Consider the following 21,407-nt stretch of genomic DNA (forward strand, 5'->3'; position numbering starts at 1 on the left):
GGAAGTCGCCTTCATGGTCGTGAGGAGTCCCCGCATTCTGGGAGCTAGTTATGGCCTCATTATGGTCGCTGCGAATTTTCCAACATGTTGAAAAATTAGTGGCGACTAGAATGAAGCTGCCATGGAGAGTGACAAGAATTTGCATGCCGTAGGTGGGTCGCCAGGAGGTCGAAATCCTGGGGGAAAAAACGTAAGCAGTAATTTTCAGAACCAAGGATAACCGACCGGTAATGTTAAATGTCCGCCATCACAGCTGTGTATCTCTGGCTTCTTAAAAGTCGTCTCCACTCCTTCTCCCCCCCACCTTTTAAAGGACTTACAGTACACTGTGCGTTAGCCGTCATTAGTTACAGCGCCAACCTTCCTGTTCTTCGCGGCATCACCTTGGCTTTGCACCGTGTGAATTTCATTCAGACAGCGCTCCCCCCGCTTGCCCTGTCCCCCGCCTGCATAACGGACTGGTGAAGGAAGCGATGTGTGTGTGTGTGTGTTCCACTCTGACAGTCGCCGTACCAGTTGCCGGTTTTTCAGGCGACTTCCAGCAACTTGACAGTCACCTGAAAAATCGCCTAAGTGAGACAGGCCCATTAGGCTTCCTGACTGGAATTTTTAAGGGGGTGGGGGATCAGGACAGGAGGGTTGCACGCTAGACAGTGTGATTGGGGAATCCAGGCATTGGGAATGGCATCGGGGTGTCAGGAAGATACCAGTGGATAGTTTTTAGTTTTAGAGATGCAGCGGGGAAACAAGCCCTTCAGCGACCTGGTCCATGCCGAACATTGATCACCCGTTCACACTACAGTAGTTCTACGTTATCCCATTTTCTCATCCACTCCTTACACACGTGGCAATTTAACCGCCACGTCTCTCGGGTGTAGGAGGGAACCCGTGCAACCGGGAGAAAACCAAGGTATCTCAGCCGGTCAGGCAGCATCTCTGGGGAGGACTGCAAACTCCAGACGGACTGCACCCAGGTCAGGATCGAAGCCGTGTGTCTGGCGCTGTGAGACAGCAGCTCTTAGGAGAGGGGCATGAAGAAGGATCTCGATCCAAAACACCACCCATTCCTTCGCTCCAGAGATGCTGCTTGTCCCGCTGAGTTACTCCAGCATTCCTGTGTATCCGTCTGTCCTCGGTGTTGTGGATGCCAGCGAGAGAGAGAGAGAGGGGGAGAGTGTTAGGGGAAAGAGTGTGTGGGGGGAGGGGGGGGGGGGGTGAGAGTGTTGGGGGAGAGTGGGGGGAGGGGGGGGGTGAGAGTGTTGGGGGGGAGAGTGGGGGGGGGGTGAGAGTGTTGGGGGAGAGTGGGGGGAGGTGGGGGTGAGAGTGGGGGGAGGGGAGGGGGTGAGAGTGTTGGGGGAGAGAGTGGGGGGGGTGGGAGATAGAGATATCCAGATTGTGGAGGGAGGGCTGGAGCTGGTAATGGGTCCGGAGTCCGTTGTCTGGGGGATATTACTGGGTAAGATGCTGGCGATGGGGAGAGGATGCTGGGGTGAGGTGGGGGTGGGTGTAGGTGATGGGGAGGGATTTGCGGCCTGCGGCTGGGGAGGGGGTCCCGAAGGCCGGCGGCCCTGCTCCATCACACGGGATGCAGGCTCGGCTCGGCTCCTCTCCGTGGTTACCCCCCCCCCCCCCCCCCCCCCCCCCCCCCCCCCCAGTGGAGGCCAATGCCGATCCCCCGGTCCGGCAGCCGCGAAGCGCGGGCGCTCCCACCTGCAAGAGGACGAAGGTGCAGGTCAGCTGCTTCTGGTAGCAGCCGAACTCGCCCACCGCCACTAGCGACTCATCCACGTCCATGGCGGGCAGTGCCGCGCACACACTGGCGGCCGGGCGGTGCCGGGCAGCGCCGCGGGGGGGGCAGGCGCGGTACTGCAGCCAGACCACGGAGCAGCCAGCGCCGCATGGGGGAACAGGAGCAGTGCTGCCGCGGAGGACAGGCGCGGTACTGCAGTCAGGCCACGGGGCAGCGCGCTGCGCAGGAGGGCGGACGTGGCAATGGCACGGAGGAGAGACGCGGTACTGCAGCCAGACCACGGGGCAGCGTCGCAGGCGCAGTACTGCAGACAAGCCAAGCGCAGCGCCGTGAGAGGACAAACGTGGTACTGCAGACAGACCATGGACTAGCGCCGCGGTAGGACGGGCGCGGTATCGCACCCAACCCCACGCCGGCTTTGGCGCTGGCCAGACTACAGCGCCGCACGAGGCCAGAGACAGGATTGCACCCTCAACGAGACAAGGCAAGTGCAGGTACACAAAATTGCTGGGGAAACTCAGCGGGTGCAGCAGCATCTATGGAGCGAAGGAAATAGGCGACGTTTCGGGCCGGAACCCTTCTTGTGCAGGGTTCGGTTGCTTATTTTACTGGGTAATCCTTCATTGTTGAGAACAAAAAAAACCCTTGTGATCAACACAAACAATGCAGAACGAATGATGCCCTTAAGACCCACACTCTGCTGCAGAGCTGCAGCAAAGCTGATTGAGAAGAGTGTTACACAATGCAGAACGAATGATGCCCTTAAGACCCACACTCTGCTGCAGAGCTGCAGCAAAGCTGATTGAGAAGAGTGAAGAGTGTGTGAAGTCTTGCTGAACCCACCATATTCAGGACTTGTGACGAAGATGGAGGATTGTAACATTTTTTTGAGTACAGCTAAATCATTCGAGCCAGCACAGATCATTCAATGTGATCATGGCTGATCATCCCCAATCAGTACCCGAAAATCAGAATTTTCGGATCACTGAACTCACCTTCCCCCCAGTAGCATCATTTGAATTCCTCGCCTTAAAAACCCTTTCCTCCATGACAGTCATCCTCATTTACCGGCCACCTAAACCAAACCCCTCCTTCCTATCTGACTTCACTGAACTCCTCACACTTGCCTCATCCCTCTCCCCACGTCTGCTGCTACTTGGTGACTTAAATATTCACATGGACTCCCCCACCTGCAAGCTCGCATCTGAATTCGCCTTTTTACTTGACAACTTCTCTCTCACTCAGCACGTCACCTTTCCCACCCATGACAAAGGTCACATCCTTGACCTGGTCTGCTCCACAAATCAACCGGTACTCGACCTCCATCCATGCCTCTTCCCCCTCTCTGATCATAAGCTTATACGGTTCACCATCCCTTCTCCGACACCTCGCCCCCGCTTCCTCTGAGAAATCACCTTCCGTAATCTAAAATCCATTGATCCCCTCCATCTCTCTGACCTCCTCTCCACCACTCTCCCCCTGGACTCAGCCCCCATCTCTCCTGATGATCTCACAAACCATCTCAACTCCACCTTGTCTACCTCCCTTAACACTATGGCCCCCCTCAAAACAAGAACCGTAACTTTCAACACATCTTCACCCTGGTACACACCTGCACTTCGTAAACTGAAACAGACTGGTCGCCGACTTGAACGACTCACAAATAAATCATCTCTCACAGTCCACCTTGAAGCTTACAAACTCCACCTCACTGATTACAAAGATGCCTTCATTGCTGCAAAATCTGCCTACCTCTCCTCCATATTCACTGATCCCTACCTAAACCACAGAACCCTCTTCTCCACAGTGGGCAACCTCCTCAAGCCTCGAGCAAACACTCTCCCTACCTCTACTCCGGATCTCTGCAACTCATTCCTCCACTATTTCGCTGATAAAATCAGCACCATCTATCAATCTTTATCCCCTGTACCCGACTCCCCAGCATCTACTCCAACACCTACCAAGGCCCCTCCTTTCAACATCTCCACTGACCTCCTTACCCCTCCTCCACACTGCTTCCTCTCCCAGTTTGACCTGGTCACCCCTATTGAAATCTCCAAACTCATCAGCTCTTCCAAACCCACTACCTGCTCCCTCGACCCTCTCCCCACTCCCCTGCTGAAGTCCTGCCTCCCCGTTCTCTGCCCCTACCTCACTAATCTCTTCAACTCCTCATTGTCCCAAGGAATTGTCCCCTCCGCTTTCGAAACTGCTGCTGTCACACCAATCTTAAAGAAACCTGGTCTTGATCCCTCCTCTCTCATTAACTATCGCCCAATCTCAAACCTCCCCTTTCTTTCAAAAACCCTGGAGCGTATCGTTGCGTCGCAACTTCATTCCCACCTCCTTGCGTATAACCTACTTGTACCCCTCCAATCTGGCTTTCGCCCCCTCCATAGCACAGAAACTGCTCTCCTCAAAGTCCTCAACGACCTCCTCACCTCTGCTGACACTGGTTCCCTCAACATCCTCATCCTCCTCGACCTGAGCGCAGCCTTCGATACTGTGAACCACAACATCCTGCTCACCAGACTCAAAGACCTCGGCATTGAAGGCTCTGCACTCAGCTGGCTCCGTTCCTACCTTTCCAACAGATCCTACTTCATCTCTCTCCACAACCACACCTCTGCTACAGCCAGTCACTCAAGGCGTTCCCCAAGGCTCCGTACTCGGCCCCCTCCTCTTCATCATCTACATCCTCCCCCTTCGTCAGATACTCCGCCACTTCAACCTGGACTTCCACTGTTACGCCGATGACACCCAGATCTACCTCGGCACCAAATCCCCTCACAACCCCCCCCCCCCCCTCTCCCATATCAACTCCTGTTTGTCAGCTATAAAAACCTGGATGCAACATAACTTCCTCAAACTCAACAGCGATAAGACAGAATTCCTCCTCATAGGCTCCAAAGCCACACTCAGCAAAATCAATAACCCCTCTCACCATCGACGGCACCACTGTCTCCCCATCTCCTAAGGCCCGCAACCTTGGCGTGATCTTTGATTCCACCCTCTCCCTTGAGCCTCACATCCGCCATGTCATTAAAACCTCCTTCTTTCATCTCCGCAACATCGCCAAACTCAGACCCTCTCTCACACCTCCCGCTGCTGAAAGACTTATCCATGCCTTCATCTCCTCCCGACTGGACTAATGCAACTCACTTCTCCTTGGCATCAGCTCCACCTACATCAACCGACTACAACTGGTCCAGAACGCAGCCGCCTGACTCATCACCCACACCAAATCCTGGCATCACATCACTCCAGTCCTCAAACAACTTCACTGGCTTCCCATCTCCCACCGGATCACCTATAAAATCCTGATCCTCACCTACAAAGCCCTCCACCATCTGGCCCCCCCATATCTCACTGACCTCCTCTCCCTCTACCAACCCTCACGGTCCCTCAGATCCACATCAGCCGGTCTCCTCTCCATCCACAAGTCCAACCTCTGCAGTTTTGGGGACAGAGCCTTCTCCAGGGCAGCTCCCAGGCTCTGGAACTCCCTCCCCCAACTGATCCGCAATTCCGTGTCCCTCACCATCTTCCAGTCCCGCCTCAAGACCCATCTCTTCACCTCTGCCTATCCTTAGCCCCACGTCCCCCTCCCTTTTCATCTGTGCATTAATTGCCTCATATTGTGTTTTGAATTGTATTCTGTCTTTACTTTGTGTACTAGTCATGTCTCTACTATATATTTCATTCCCCTTACATGTTTTTCCTCTACCTGCTAAATTTTTGTAAGGTGTCCTTGAGACTCTTGAAAGGCGCCCATAAATAAAATGTATTATTATTATATTATTATTACCCAGTTCCTGCCTTCTCCCCATATCCCGACACCGCTATCTTTAAGAGTCCTATCTATTTCTCTCTTGAAAGTATCCAGAGAACCTGCCTCCACCACCCTCTGAGGCAGAGAATTTCACAGCTTGCCAGACTGAAGATGATCCAATACATCACACTCAAGATGGACACAAAATGCTGGAGTAACTCAGCGTGACAGACAGCATCACTAGTGAGAAGGAATGGGTGATGTTTTGGGTCGAGACCCTTCTTCCTCAGTCAACACTGCTTGGTACTATGCTAGGTCCATTCCCACCTCTGGCTGGGTCAGGTATCACATATTCCCTCCCGCGCATGGTGTTGTCTTCCTCTATCACACCCTCGCATCGAATCTGCAGCCAGTGCTTCCATACCTCAAAAAAAATAAATCCTTAAATAGAATCCCAAATTTCCTGGAATTTGATGGTATTTCCTAAAATTTTCAAAATGCTTTTTACGTGCTATTTGTTCGGGTTTTTTCGCGGGCACACGTTAATAACACGTCACTCACTTGTAGTGTTATGCAAGGCAGCTTTCGTTGTCTTCGTCTTTTCAACCTGTTCTCTTGTGTCTCAGTTTCTGCTCCCTTCCTCCCCATTTCTCTCCTTCTTCCCTCTCCCCCCATCTTCCTCCTTCGCCATCCTCTCTCTCCCTCTCTCGCTCCCCATCCCTCTCCGCCCCTTGAGCCCACCCACTGTTCTGTAAAATCAAGGCCAATCCCAATCCCAATGTAACTGCAATCCCACTGCCCACTGGTAATTTTTCACCACTAGTCTTAACCAGAATTCTACCACTGCCTGAAAAAAATCAAAGGCTCAACTTCTACTGAGAAAGAATTCCAAAGACTCATTGTTATACGAGAATTTTCCCGAACAGTCCGTGACCCATAGCGCTGTGGCCATACGTTGCAGCCGGTAGCGCTGTATTTACAACCCATAACGCTGCAGCCGACAGCTCTTTGTTTAAATCCCCACGCGTTAAACTGACAGCACTCTGTTTAAACTTTTGAGCGCCAAACCGGCAGTGCTGTGTGTATTAGCTTTACACCCCTTTGCGGGCTGGATACAGAAATTTCCCCAAATTATTCCATTTCCCTAAAATTACCCAAAGACAACCAGAATTTCCCGAATTTAGGGTAATTTCCTTCAAAGTGGAAACTGTCTGCAGCTGGTGTTTATTGAGGACAGTAACAAAGAACATACACATTTTACTGGTTAATTAACACAAGAACATGTAATTTCTATACAAATTGACAAACACGTGCAATTTTCAAATGTTCTTATGATTTCCAGCAGCTGTAGTACTTTACTGTTGTATTGTTGAAACACTTGCCAATATATGTCCCTCTCTGCCATTGCAGTTTGTCAATTAAAATAATGTGGAATACAGCAAAAAAATGTCTGATGCAGGGCAGAACCAAGACAATGATAGTCTGAATTGACAGGATAATTGGCCAAACCCAAACTAAAAATGGAAGATCAAAAGGTTTATTTGGCATCTTCTTCAGCCAGAACAAAAGATCTACAAAACATATACACCTCCAGGTGGAGGTAGAGTGCCATAACCAGCTAACACAGCCAGAATGTGGGTCAGGGAATGGAAAAGAGACAGAACATCCAGCCGTGATAGCCTAGATGACAGTGACTAAGAAAGCTTCATATCCTATTTCTATTGTGTTCTTTTGTAGAACTTTCCACTAGGAGTGATAAAAGAAATCTAAACCTTAGGTGCCAATATTGGTGATGGAGGTCATGCACAACTAGGAGAGCAAATCTCATTACAAGGTGATTTGGAGGATAAGAAATTGCAAAGCAAGCAACACCAACTGTTGATAATAATGTGATGAGGGCTCAAGGATGTCCAGTAAACTACTTCTAATAAATCATAGTGTCTAAACAATTGACCTGCTGAAAGGCAGTTAATCAATGACCATAACGTACCTTCTTTTAAGATTAAATGGTGGCTGGGTTGCACACCAATCACCGACCCAACCATTTCAGCACAGGGAATGGGGAATCTCCCTGCCTTTGTAGTGTCAGGAAGGGAAGACCCAAAGATTCAGTGTCGGAAAGTTATAATGCAAAGGTAAATATATTACATTTACGTGATAGGAAACCTTGAAGTAAATGGGAACATACAGGCCACGATACAGGCATTTCATTAAGCATCTTAAGAATAAGGTATTACTGATCTTAACTTGTATATCAGCAAATGTTAATAAACCAGATGCTTCCTTCTGTTGAGTTTCATGACCTTCACTTTCCAAAGACAAAGCTGATTACAGCAATGTAGGGGATAAATTACCTAACCGACCACTAGCTTTTGCACCATTGATCACCAGTCTGAATGCTTCTACGACTGCTGAATTTAATTATCAATTCAAACTGTAGAGAAAGCCGGCCTCAGTGTTCTTAACCAACAAGCTAAGCCTTTAATTGCCTCCACTATTCAGGTCAAATAGGGATAGAGAATAAACATTGGTATTGCCAGCAAAATCCATATATTCTATAGGCAAGTAATATATTTTTTAGGATGCCTCCAATCTGGAGATTAAATTAACCCCAAAAAAAGAATATGCCACCAAAGAATCTCATCAAGTACCCAATTACAACATATCATGATACGAAGGGAGAAAATCATATTTCAGCTCTCAGAAACAGGACATGTCAATGACGGCTTCACTTTGGAAATAGATTAAAGGCTGATGCTCGAGCAGCTTTTCCGCACTATTGGATGATGTTTGACCCCAACACAATGGATCCACTTTTTAAAAAGTGTTACTCAATATTATAATACATTTCCCAGTAAATCTGGTAAGTTTCAGGCACATGTAGGAACGCAAGAAACATCACCTGGCGAGTCCAATGCCAAACCATACGTGGGACCAGCAGGATTTCCAAATAGTCATACAAAGGGTTATTGGAATTTTTCTGTAGTTTGCTTTGCTGTTTTACGAGTTGCATCCAGGAAAGCAAGAGTCAAGAGTGTTTATTTGTCATATGTTTAGTTTTAGTTCAGTATAGACTTAGATGGTATAGACATCCTGGCCACACACTCATCTCCCTGCTACCTTCAGGTAGAAGGTACAGGAGCCTGAAGACTGCAACAACCAGGTTCAGGAATAGCTACTTCCCCTCAGCCATCAGGCTATTAAACCTGGCTCGGACAAAACTCTGATTATTAGCAACCACTTTCTGTTATTTGCACTACCAGTTTATTTATTCATGTGTGTATATATTTATATCATGGTATATGGACACATTTATCTGTTTTGTAGTAAATGCCTACTATTTTCTGTGTGCTTAAGCAAAGCAAGAATTTCATTGTCCTATACAGGGACACATGACAATAAACTCACTTGAACTTGAACTTGAGATGCAGCATGAAAACAGGCCTTTCGGCCCAAGTACATGCCGACAATCGATCACCCATTCACACATTCTGTTATCCCACTTCCTCATCACTCTACACACTAGGGGCAATTTACAACGGGTAATTAACCTACAAACCCACACATCTTTGGGCTTGATTAAATGCGTTAACTCAGGAGATCTGACAATGACAAGAGCAGGAACTGTTCTTCTTGGGAGAGAAATGTTGTTTAAGACTAGCATCATCATCATCAACCCAAAGGCCAGTCAAATGACATTAGTTTGAACCCACAGAAAATTGAATGTCACTGCAAGAGAAACACTGACATGCAAGAAATGAACATTTCTAAACTGCACCTCATAAATGTGAAGTAAAATCATTAGTGCTTTGCATTCCAAGCCGATATGTAGGAACTGTAGGCATTTAGACAATTAAGACATTTATAAAAAATGTAACTCAGAACAAAATTTATTTCATTAAAAGCTTGAGGTTGTGCACTAACGTGTACGCACAATGCCCTCCATAATGTTTGGGACAAAGACCCATCATTTATTTATTTGTCTGAACTCCACAATTTGAGATTTGTAATAGCAAAAAATAAAATCACATGTGGTTAAAGGGCACATTGTCAGATTTTATTAAAGGCTATTTTTATACATTTTGGTAATTGTAATTGCTCAGGTGTGTTTAATTACCTCCTTAATGCAGGTATAAGAGCTCTCAGCACCTAGTCTTTCCTCCACTCTTTCAACACGAGGACCAAAGTTGTGCCAATGAAAGTCAAAGAAGCCATTATGAGACTGATAAACACGAATAAAACTGTTAGAGACATCAGCCAAACCTTAGGCTTACCAAAATCAACTGTTTGGAACATCATTAAGAAGAAAGGGAGCACTGGTGAGCCAAGGAAGACCTCCACAGCTGATGACAGAATAATTCACTCTATAATAAAGGGAAAAAAAACAAACACCTGTCCGACAGATCAGAAATACTCTTCAGGAGTCGGGTGTGGATTTGTCAATGACCACTGTCCGCAGAAGACTTCATGAACAGAAATACAGAGGCTACACTGCAAGATGCAAACCACTGGTTAGCCACAAAATTAGGATAACCGGGTTACAGTTTGCCAAGAAGTACTTAAATGAGTAACCACAGGTCTGGAAAAAGGTCTTGTGGACAGATGAGACGACGATTCACTTATGTCAGAGTGATGACAAGAGCAATGTATGGAGGAGAGAAGGAACTGCCCAAGATCCAAAGCATACCATATCATCTCTGAAACACGGTGGTGAGGGTGTTATGGCCTGGGCATGCACGGCTGCTGAAGGTACTGGCTCACTTATCTTCATTGATGATACAACTGCTGATGGTAGTAGCATAATGAATTCTGAAGTGTAGACACATCCTATCTGCTCAAGTTCAAACAAATGCCTCAACACTCATTGGCTGACGGTTCATTCTACTGCAAGACAGTGATCCCAAACATACTGCTAAGGCAACAAAGGAGTTTTTCAAAGCTAGAAAATTGTCAATTCTTGAGTGGCCAAGTCAATCACCCAATCTGAACCCAATTGAGCATGCCTTTTATATGCTGAAGAGTAAACTGAAGGGGACTAGCCCTCAAAACAAGCATAAGCTAAAGATGGCTGCAATACAGGCCTGGCAGAGTATCAGCAGAGAAGACACCCAGCAACTGGTGATGTCCATGAATCGCAGACTTCAAGCAGTCATTGCATGCAAAAGATATGCAACAAAATACTAAACAAGACTACTTTCATTTTCATGACATTGCTGTGTCCCAAACATTATGGCGCGCCCTGAAATGGGGGGGAGACTATGTATAAACACTGCTGTAATTTCTACATAGTGAAACCAAAATGTATAAAAATGGCCTTTATTAAATTCTGACAATGTGCACTTTAACCACATGTGATTTTTTTTTCTATTACAAATCTCAAATTGTGGAGTACAGAGGCAAATAAATAAATGATGGGTTTTTGTCCCAAAGATTATGTAGGGCACGGCATATTGCAGCTCTGCTGCATTTTACATATCAAAATAAAGCTACAAAATGTCTGTTAAAAATGTCTGTTAAAGTTTGAGAACTAGGTAAATATCACATACCAACACTTATCTGGATATCTGAACACCAAGGACACCAACATAATAGAATTCACAAGTCAATTATACCTAGTTCTAGCTACAAAATGTGCTCAGTATATTCAATTTGTTTTTAAAAGGTAGAAAGTTGGAAGATTTACAACTCACACTGACAGATATAAAATACTAAAAGTCACCCATTAACATACAAAATTTATAAAAACATGCAATTAACATTTTTTAAAAACTTGACCTTCAAAATACTAAATTATATTGCTTTTAACATATTCCTCATAACTCTGAAGAATTCTAACTGAAACACACTTTACAAACGAGCCCAGTCCCAAATCATCACAGAAAATGCGGTCATTAGTGTATTGAAAGAAAGTGCACGCTTCCATGACAAAAGTATTCTTGTCGATTTTTTTTGGTTAAACCACAGCTCAGATTCAATGTTTCCACAGGCTTCTCGGCACTTCAGAATTCAAGCTCTTCAACACTGATTTTCAAAATCTATTGTTGACCTTTCTGCCGAATTGAAACAACATATTTTGTAGAAGATTGCTCTTCCTGTTAATGATTCTAAATTATCAGTCAGTATAACACATCATTTTTAAGACCCGTTGTCACAGGACAGTTATGATAAATACAGTCTCAGTCATGGGCCAACTCAGCAGGATGTGTCAAGGTGACAAAGTCAGATATATATTATATATAGGGACCAGCATTTCTTAGTGTTCTTGAAATTAAAAACATTATAAATCCAACAGCACATATTCAGCTGAAGTCATGAACAACAGGAATATCCAAATCATTTTATCCTGTGATATAACTGCACTGCACCCTCTTCTTGGATCTCAACTTCAGGGATCCATACCGGACCTAGAAAATAAAATAAAAAATAAAAATCAAGATCAACATTTGTTTAATGTACTTGAAGAAAAAAAAAACACACACAAAATTTCAGAATGCTGGAGTAATTCAGCAGGTCCGGCAGCATCTCCGGAGAACATGGACAGGTGGCATTTTGGGTCGAGACACGTATCTATGTTCTCCAGAGAAGCTGTCTGACCTGCTGAGTTACTCTAGCTCTTAGTGTCTTTTTTTGTATCTGCAGTTCCTTGTTTCTATACAGAAATGGGCGGCAAGGTGGCACAGCGGTAGAGTTGCTGCCTTACAGTGTTGGAGATCCGGGTTCGATCCCGACTAAGGGTGCTGTATGTACGGAGTTTGTACCTTCTCCAATGACTTTCAGGTTTGTAGGTTAATTGGCTTGGTGTATGTGTAAATTGTCCCTAGTGCATGTGGGATAGTATTAATGTGCGGGGATCGCTAGTCAGTGCGGACTCAATGGGCCGAAAGGCCTGTTTCTGCGTTGTATCTCTAAGCTAAACAAATGTTCAATTTACAGCAAAAATAGTGAGTTCATAAATTATTAATAGTTCATTCTTAATTTCCTCCAATCAATCATTGTTCAGAGCAGGTGCTGAGGAAATTGCTTGGAATGACACTACCATTGAAACCAGAGAAGCAGACATTGTTCTCCATGAAGCAGAGCTGAAGGGATTAAACAGAAGTATCCAAGACCACAGAATTGTTAATAGATCTACTGGCAAGAGAGTTGGAAACAGATGACACAGACTTCAGAGAACTGATGAAAGAACCAACAGAGTGATAACAAGCAACATTATTTTTTAACTACACAACAAACGTTAATCAATTGGAATATAATGCCTGAATAGATGACATTTATTCTCTGACTAATGAGTAAATGGCTAATGCACATGAAAAATCAACAGGGGTTGTGAGGAATTAATAATAATAATAATAATGGATGGGATTTATATAGCGCCTTTCTAATACTCAAGGCGCTTTACATCGCATTATTCATTCACTCCTCAGTCACACTCGGTGGTGGTAAGCTACTTCTGTAGCCACAGCTGCCCTGGGGCAGACTGACGGAAGCGTGGCTGCCAATCTGCGCCTACGGCCCCTCCGACCACCACCTATCACTCACACACATTCACACACACAATAAACTATACGGCTGCACAGCACCGCAACCCTGCTACAGGTACACACGCGTCATTAATGCGACATAATTAATGCAGCCGCATGGGCAGGTCACCCGTGCATGGTGAGGTGGCGTGTGGTGAACGCATTCTTGCCCAGCGGTAACCGGTAACGCCGTAACGGCACGGACATTACACACAAACACACTCACACACACACACACACACACACACACACACACACTCACTCACACTCACACACACACACACTCACACACACACTCTCACTCACACACACACTCACACTATCTCACACACACACTCACACTCACACACACTCACTCACACACACTCTCACACACATACTCACACACATACTCACACACACACTCACACTATCTCACACAATTAGGCAATCAAGTGCCGACAAGGGCCTGATAGGTTGAATGGACTTCCGTAGTGTGCATCTTGTAATGTTAAAAGAGATACAAGATTAAATCAGGCAGAGGAGATTAGTTTAATTTGGCATCATGTTCAGTATGGATATTGTGGGTCAAAAGGCCCGTTTCTGTGCGCTAAGAAATGTACAATTGTTCCAGAATATTACTTCCAATTAAACTTTGAAGAAAGGATACGATGACAGAACCAAACCGATAGTAGGTAATCAAGGTAAAGGCAAAGACAATGGATAATAATTTAACTACAAATTCCCAGGCTCCCATTGCTACAGGTATTCTAAACTTACTCCTCTGCAAGAAGTCCATTTCATTTTTCTTAACCAAATCCATCTCTAACACAATGTGTAGGAACAGCAAATGCTGGTTTATACCGAAGATAGGCCCAAAGCGGTGGACCAAAACTGAACACAATACTCCGAACGTGGCCTCAGCAATGTCCTGTACAACCATGACCAACTTCTATACTCAACGACTGATGAATGGCCAATGCACCCGAAAGCATATTTGACCACCCTCTCTCCCTGCGACGCTACATTCAAGGAACTATGTACCTGCACTCCTAGATCCTTCTGCTCTATAACACTCCCCAGAGCCCAGCCATTCACTGTGTAGGTCCTGCCCTGGTTAGATTTCTCAAGATGCAACACTTCACACTTCTCGGCATTGAACTCCATCAACCATTCCTCAGCTCACCTGTCCAACCCATTAAGATCCATTAACATTCACTATCTACAATACCACCCAATTTAGTGTCACCTGGTAATTTACTAATTATGCCTTGTACATTCTCATCCAAATCATTGATATAGATGACAAACAGCAATGGTTCCAGCACCGAACCCAGAGGCATACCACTCGTCATAGGCCTCCAGTCCAAAAAGTAACCTTCCAAAATCACCCTCTACTTCCTTCCATGAAGCCAATTCTCTATCCAGTCGGCTAGCTCTCCTTGGATCCCATACGATCTAACCTTCCAGAGCAGCCTACCATGCAGAACCTTGTCAAACGTGTTGCTGAAATCCATATGGATAACGTGTACAGCTGGTTTTGGTCACATCTTCAAAAATCTCAATCGCATTCAGGAGACACAATCTCCTATGTACAAAAACTATGCTGACTATCCCTAATCAGCCCTTGTCCATCTAAATGCATGTGTATCATGTCCCTCAGAATACTCTGATAACTCTGACTACTGATGTTAGACTCACTGGCCTATAGTTCCCAGGCTTTTCCTTGCAGCCCTTCTTAAATAGAGGCACAACATTTGCCACTCTCCAATCTTCCTGCACCTAATTCATATTTAATGGTGACTCATTAATGTTCACCAGAGCACCTACAATTTCCTCTCTAGTTTCCCATAGTGTCCTCAGATACATCTGATCAGGCCTGAGAGATTTATCTACCTTCATACACATTAAGACCGACATCTCCTTGACTAATACCCTCAAGATACTCCCATTGACTGCATTCCCCAGTCCTCGTGTCTTTCTTCATGGTAAAAATAGAGGATTACTTATTGAGAAATACTCATCGAGAACTTTGCCCATCTCGTGGCTCCACACAGAGTTGACCGCTTTGATTCCTGAGGGACCCTGCTCTTTCTGGATACCCTCCTTCCCTTAATGTACTTGGGATTATCCTCAACATCTGGGCCCCAGCCATGGGCTCTGGCCGAGCCCTGATCCGCGAGGCCCTGGCCGAGCCCCGACCCGGGCTTCTACGGGACGATCCGGGAGGCATCGAGACCACGGCGCCTCAATAAAGGTTTCCGGCCGCGTTCCCAGTCCACGGCACGTTGGGAAGCCTTCTGGCTGTGCAGCCCTTCGGGAAGCCTTTATCTCTTTATTTGTCCTTCACCTCGTTTATAAATTAATCACTGATTTTCTTCCCTCGGGTTTTCTTTGTTTCTTCCATGCCGCTCCCCGGTTGCACATTTCCGGGCATCATCAGCCCCGGGGGTCATTGACCCATTGACCAACATAATTGACCCTCGTTTCCTCGGTTGACTCATCCCTTACCACCCAAGCCACCCCCTACCCAGATACTTTCCCTTGCAACCACAAGAGATGCAAAACCTGTCCCTATACCTCTAGGTGAGATAGAAGTGTTGTGCATCTCCTCTAACTTAATCTACTGCATTGTCTGCAAAACTTGCCCATGCGTTGTTAGAAGCTGCTCCTTGCCTCTACTGTTAGCATGTCATCTAGTTTGCACTAAAAATCTGCAAAATCCAATTTTGAGCAGCTCAATGAGTAGATGCACTGCTTGGAGTGCTGTATGAGCAGTCCAGGTTCATATCCCTGGGCTTGCAACTGCAATGTCCTGGACTCTTGTCAGCACGCTTTTAAAAGCATCCCTCTTTCCAGACATTCCTTTATCTTCAAACAACCTGCTCCAATCTATTTCAGCAAGTTCCCGTCTAATACAACTCTCATCAACTTGAGCAGTTGCTGAGCAACTTCTTGGACCTATTTGTTTCTCCTCCAATTCTTTATTCAATTACCTTAAAATTGGCATCCTCCAATTACCAATCTCCTGGCATGTACTCTGTCAGAAATCCTTAAGTGTGACCCTTGATTTTGATTCATGAGCCTTCTTTACTCCACGGAGATCAATCTCACCTGGAAACCAGTTATCTATTTGTACTGAAAACATCTCACTCCATTTTTTTTTTTTTAACTCAGTGAATAGAATCTAAAAATTCTGACCTAACATTAAAATTCAAACATTTAGAAACAACCAAATAGAAAATAAAACTTACCTGCAATACAGACAAAAAGACAAAATCAAAACAATAAAATGACAGAGCGCAAAAGGAAAGATCTACAGTTACAGAACAATGATAAAATGTACCTCTTTACGATGACCTTTTCGTTTCATTTTAAGGCTCTGTGATCGTAGGAGATGCTTTTGTGTGACCAGCTCGTCATCAGAATGAGCGCTGTTCTGCTCGGCATCTGATCGATCTTCACTATCCACATCATCATAATTAAAATGCTGGTCTAAGAGATTAAATGGCACATTAGTTGGCATATTCCCAAGAATTGCTTTCATCAAACAAATTTTGTTGCATGTAAAGTGCATCCTGTCAATCGGGGAGAGGGAAAAGGATGCACACAGAAATAGGTGCAATTCAGTGTTTCAATTGCACGAGCACCCATGAATCAAAATGTAAAAATTAAATGATTGTTCACCAGGGGGCAATACCACCTCAGTAGTAGACTAAAGCTGACATACAGCTATATCTTCAGCTCAAAAGACTCAAGAGTGTTTAATTGTCATATGTACAGACAACGGAACAATGAAATTCTTGCAAAGTTAGACACAAAAAGCCGGAGTAACTCAGCGGGACAAGCAGCATCTCTGGAGAGAAGGAATGGATGACGTTTCGGGTCGAGACCCTACTTCACCCTAGCTAGTCTGAAGAAGGGTCTCATGCTGAAATGTTACCCATTCCTTCGCTCCAGAGATGCTGCCTGTCCCGCTGAGTTACTCCAACTTTTTTGTTTCTATCCTCGGTTTAAACCAGCATCTGCAGTTCCTTCTTACACAATGAAATTCTTGTGGCAGCATAAAAGGCTTGTAGACAAAATACACAGATAATATAAAACAAAACATTCTCATTAAATTAACAACCACAATACTAGAGCAAACAAAACTAAAGTCATTAATGCAACCAAAGGAAGACCAGAGTTCACAAATTGAAAACAATAGATGGAGGGGGGGGGGGGGGGGGGGGGCGGAAAGAGGAGATCCAAAGCATGCAATTTATTATTCCTTTTTATACCAATTCTAAATCACCCCTATATTATAATCAAAGGTCAAAATAATCTCTCCACTGAAGCATTCATCATTCTAAGGAAAATGAACCAAATTTTTACTTTGTTGCCTTTTTTTTTTTTACACACACACACTTGTGAATGTTAATCAGTAGAGGAAAAACCCGTTGCCTCCTGTGAACAAACACTGTCTCATTTAACAGAGATTGCCTCAGAGAGAAAACAAAAAGGTGGGAACAAATGGGATTCTTCTCACGTTGGTAACTAGTGGGCCACCACGGAGGGGGGGGGGGGGGAGGGGGCAATTTGTGGCCCTCAACTAATCACAATCAACATCAATGATTTGAATGTGAGATTTTCTCCAGAGATGCTGCCTGTCTCACTGAGTTACTCCAGCTCTTTGTGACTATCTTTGGTTTAAACCAGCATCTGCACTTCCTTCCTACACACATGGTTAATCAACAATCAGGCCTGGACACAGTGGATATGGGGAGGATGTTTCCACCAGTGGGAGAGTCCCGGAACAGAGGTCATATCCAGAGAATTAAAGGACATTCCCTTTGGAAGGAGATGAGTAGGAATTTCTTTAGTCACGGTGGTGAATCTGCAGTGAATTAATTGTCATAGAAGGCTGTGGAGGTCAATTCAATGGATATATTTAAGGCAGAAGTAGATAGCTTCTTCGTTAGTACAGGTGTCGGGAGTCGTAGGGAGAAGGCAGAAGAATGGGGTTAGGAAGAAGAGATGTCAGCCATGATTGAATGGCGGAGTAGGCTCGATTGGCCGGAAGGCCTAATTTTGCTCCGATCACTTATGAATCAACTGTAACATTCCCCCATTTGCTAATGACACAACACCAAGTGGGAATGCGAGTACAGATGAGGATGCAAAGAGGCTTCAAGGCAACAGAGACATGTTGAACGAATGAGCAACAGTACAGCAAATGGAGTACAATCTGCAAAAACATGCAGTGACTCATTTTGGTGGAAAAAACAAATGCTGAGTATTTCTTACGTGGTGACATATTTGGAATTGCTGAAGTTCAAAGCCACCTTGGTGTCCGAGAACATAAGTCGCTAAGAAGAAGCATGCTGGTTAAGCAGGCAATTAAGACGACAAATTATACACCGTTTTTTTTATTGCAAGACAATCTGAGTGCAGAGTAAAGTTGCTTTACAGAATTGTAGAAAGACCTTGATGAAATCACACACGGAATACTGTGTGCAAATTTTAATCTCCTTAACCAACCATAAGAAGAATACATTTACCTTTGAATGCAGCAAAAATTCAGCCCGATGGTTCCTGACGTGGTAGGTTGGGTGAATGGGGAGACTGGAGAAGTTAGATCTCCATTCTTCATATTTTAGAAGAATGAGAGGGAGCATCATTTCAACATACAAAATTCTTAAGAGGTAGACACAAAAAGCTGGAGTAACTCAGCGGGACCTCCTGTCCCGACAGCATGTGAAGTTAGAAGATTTAGAACTGGATAATTAGAGCAGTTCATTGGGATCCTTTGCGTCAATTGCCAATTCAGCAAGACAGACAAGAGTCTGGACAAGATAACCACGTGATTAATAGACTCGGATAGGCAGAACATAGTTATTACTGTTGCAGTATTCTGAGCAACTGATTACAACTGAAGAAAATCAAAATCTTAATTGTGAATAAATATTTAAAATGCAAAAATGTAAGTTCAGTGCACTATGTAAATCATGTGCCAAGGACACAACTAAATTTCCATGAGAGAGAAATGCTTACTTTCTATTTTTAGTAACTTTGAAAAAAAATGAAATTAGTTTGATCTAAGTGGGAGAGCGTGCTTTTCATTTCCTCCATCAAATTTCAATGAGTCTTCTCAGACACAATCCTAGTCTGTTCTTTCCTGAGCCACCCTTCATCCACAAATTTCTCTGCTTCAGCAGCAAAGATATGGACTGAACAACCAGCTATAGTGACATTAAGGGATATATACTGACCTAGACACCAGGAATAATATCCCTACTCTGCTCCAAATAAAGTGGCTAAATTTGTCTTACCTTCAACAAAAATCAGTGCTATTAATGGATGGCGGGAGGTGAATATTTAAAACAGTTAATATGAATATTAATACCTGCCACAGTATGGCATTTTCTCATTGCTGTACTGAAGAGTCAACCTAGATTGTTGTACTCAAGCCTCAAGAGGGACTAGAATCCAGAATCTTTTTATTCAGAGGGAAGAAAAATGGACCCAAAGCTGACAAAATAGAGGCAATATTCGCAGCTATGAAATGTCATTTTCTGGGAGCATGAAAAACTGTTGCCTAACAAGGGATTATCCATCCCAACCACAATCATTTTAAGTGAGAAAGGTTTTCCTTCTTTCACTACCAATTTCCACTACCACAGTCATTAAAACATGCTGCTGCAAATAATTTAAGATACACATTACCATGACTACATGATTTAATTAAAATCTGTTATAACATCAAACTTCTCAGATATTAAGACTGAGAATTCCTGGTTCAAAATTAAGCACTACAAAATAGAATAAATTAAGAATTATGCCCTGCAAGTCACCTCCAGCTTACCCCAACCACATGCTTATCCAACATAACCAAAGGTCTAATACTCATATTTGGGATCTGTAGTTTAAGAAGTCATGAACAATCCAATAGCAATTATGCTTTGATCATTCTATCCAAACGAGCCACAACTCAAGGACAGGCTATCGTCAGATCTTAAACTGATACAAAATCAAATATAACCACCAACACAGAAACACATCAAGGCAGTGCATTCAGTCCCCTGCTCAATGTTCTCAATACCCATGATTATGTAGCCAGACAGTTCCAACGCCATCTTTAAATTCTCAGACAATGTCACTGTTGTTGAGCAAATAATAGGTAACGATGTGTCAGATTACAGGAGATTGAAAATTGAATTGAAGGGTGCCAGGACAATAATCTTGCTCTCAATGTCGGCAAGATCAAGTAGCCGATTAAATGTGTAGAAAGGAACTGCAGATGTTGGTTTAAACCAAAGATAGACAAAAAAAGTTGGAGTAACTCAGCGGGACTGGCAGCGTCTCTGGAGAGAATGGGTGATGTTTCGGGTCGAGAAGAAGGGTCTCGACCTGAAACATCACCCATTCCTTCACTCCAGAGACGCTGCCCGTCCTGCTGAGTTACTCCAGCTTTGTGTCTACCAAGGAGCTGATTGTTGACTTCAGGAGGGGAAAGCCAGGGATCCAGGAACCAGTCTTCATTGATGAAGTGGAACGAGTCAAAAGTTTCATGTTTCTGGGTGTGCATATCTCTCAGGATCTGTCATGGTCCCAGCACATCAATGCAATCGCAAAGAAAACTCATTAGCACCTCTACTTCCTTGGAAGATTGAGGAGATTTGGTATATTGATGGATACTCCATTGATCCCCTGCAGGTGTACAGTGGAGAGCATATGGACTGGTTGCATCACGGCCTGGTTCAGCAATTCGAACACACAACAAAGAAGGCTATCAAGAGTGGTAGACACTGGCTGGTGCATCACAGGTTGCAGACATTCCCAATTTAAAAGGGATCTACAAGAGGCAATGCCTCAGAAAAACAGCCAATAACAAAGACCCACACGACCTTGGCGGCACTCTCATTTCACTATTACCATTGGATAAAAAGGTGTAGGATCCTGAAAATTGTGACTACCACATTCAAAAACAGCTTCTTCCCAGCAACCATCAGACACTTGAACACTCCACAACACTAACCTTCCATGGACAGTGTCTTTGATTGCAGTACAGAAGTTGGTTTTTTTGCACTATCCTGGTTACCTGGTATTATGGTTATTAATTGATTGTTACAAGTCGTCTACTATTGTGCCTGTGGAACTGTTAAGCTGCAACAAGTAAGAATGTTGTTGTTCCGTTGTCAGTACATATGACAATTAAAACAATCTTGATTGGGATCTCTCTTCAGAACAAAACCTTAGAAAGTCCAATATCTTAGTTGCTTCTCTCCTTCCTCATGCCCCCCTTCCACCCTATAATCCACCCTGAATGAACCAGAAATCCACCATGCTTGATATTTCTCAGGACCAGATTCACTGCTTCGTTTTTGGAAAAATATCAAAGTCGTAC

At 44.5% G+C, this 21,407-nt stretch overlaps 2 protein-coding genes across 2 annotated transcripts in view; both read right to left on the bottom strand.

The window, feature by feature from the left end:
• The window catches only part of LOC116981319 (solute carrier family 22 member 15-like), a 41,542-nt gene extending 39,704 nt beyond the window's left edge, over window positions 1-1,838 (bottom strand). The window contains exon 1 of the mRNA XM_033034270.1: window positions 1,711-1,838. Within this exon, the coding sequence (XP_032890161.1) occupies window positions 1,711-1,794 (84 nt within the window). The 5' untranslated portion in view covers window positions 1,795-1,838. The remainder of the gene's footprint in view (window positions 1-1,710) is intronic.
• A 9,300-nt stretch (window positions 1,839-11,138) lies between these two features.
• reep3 (receptor accessory protein 3) overlaps window positions 11,139-21,407 on the bottom strand; it is a 47,695-nt gene continuing 37,426 nt past the window's right edge. Inside the window, exons 7-8 of the mRNA XM_033034271.1 lie at window positions 16,368-16,516; window positions 11,139-11,926 (exon numbers count right to left, since the gene is read on the bottom strand). Of these exons, the coding sequence (XP_032890162.1) occupies window positions 11,861-11,926; window positions 16,368-16,516 (215 nt within the window). The 3' untranslated portion in view covers window positions 11,139-11,860. The remainder of the gene's footprint in view (window positions 11,927-16,367; window positions 16,517-21,407) is intronic.

This window comes from Amblyraja radiata, chromosome 15, assembly GCF_010909765.2.
Source record: "Amblyraja radiata isolate CabotCenter1 chromosome 15, sAmbRad1.1.pri, whole genome shotgun sequence".
In the NCBI taxonomy this organism is placed as follows: Eukaryota; Metazoa; Chordata; class Chondrichthyes; order Rajiformes; family Rajidae; genus Amblyraja; species Amblyraja radiata.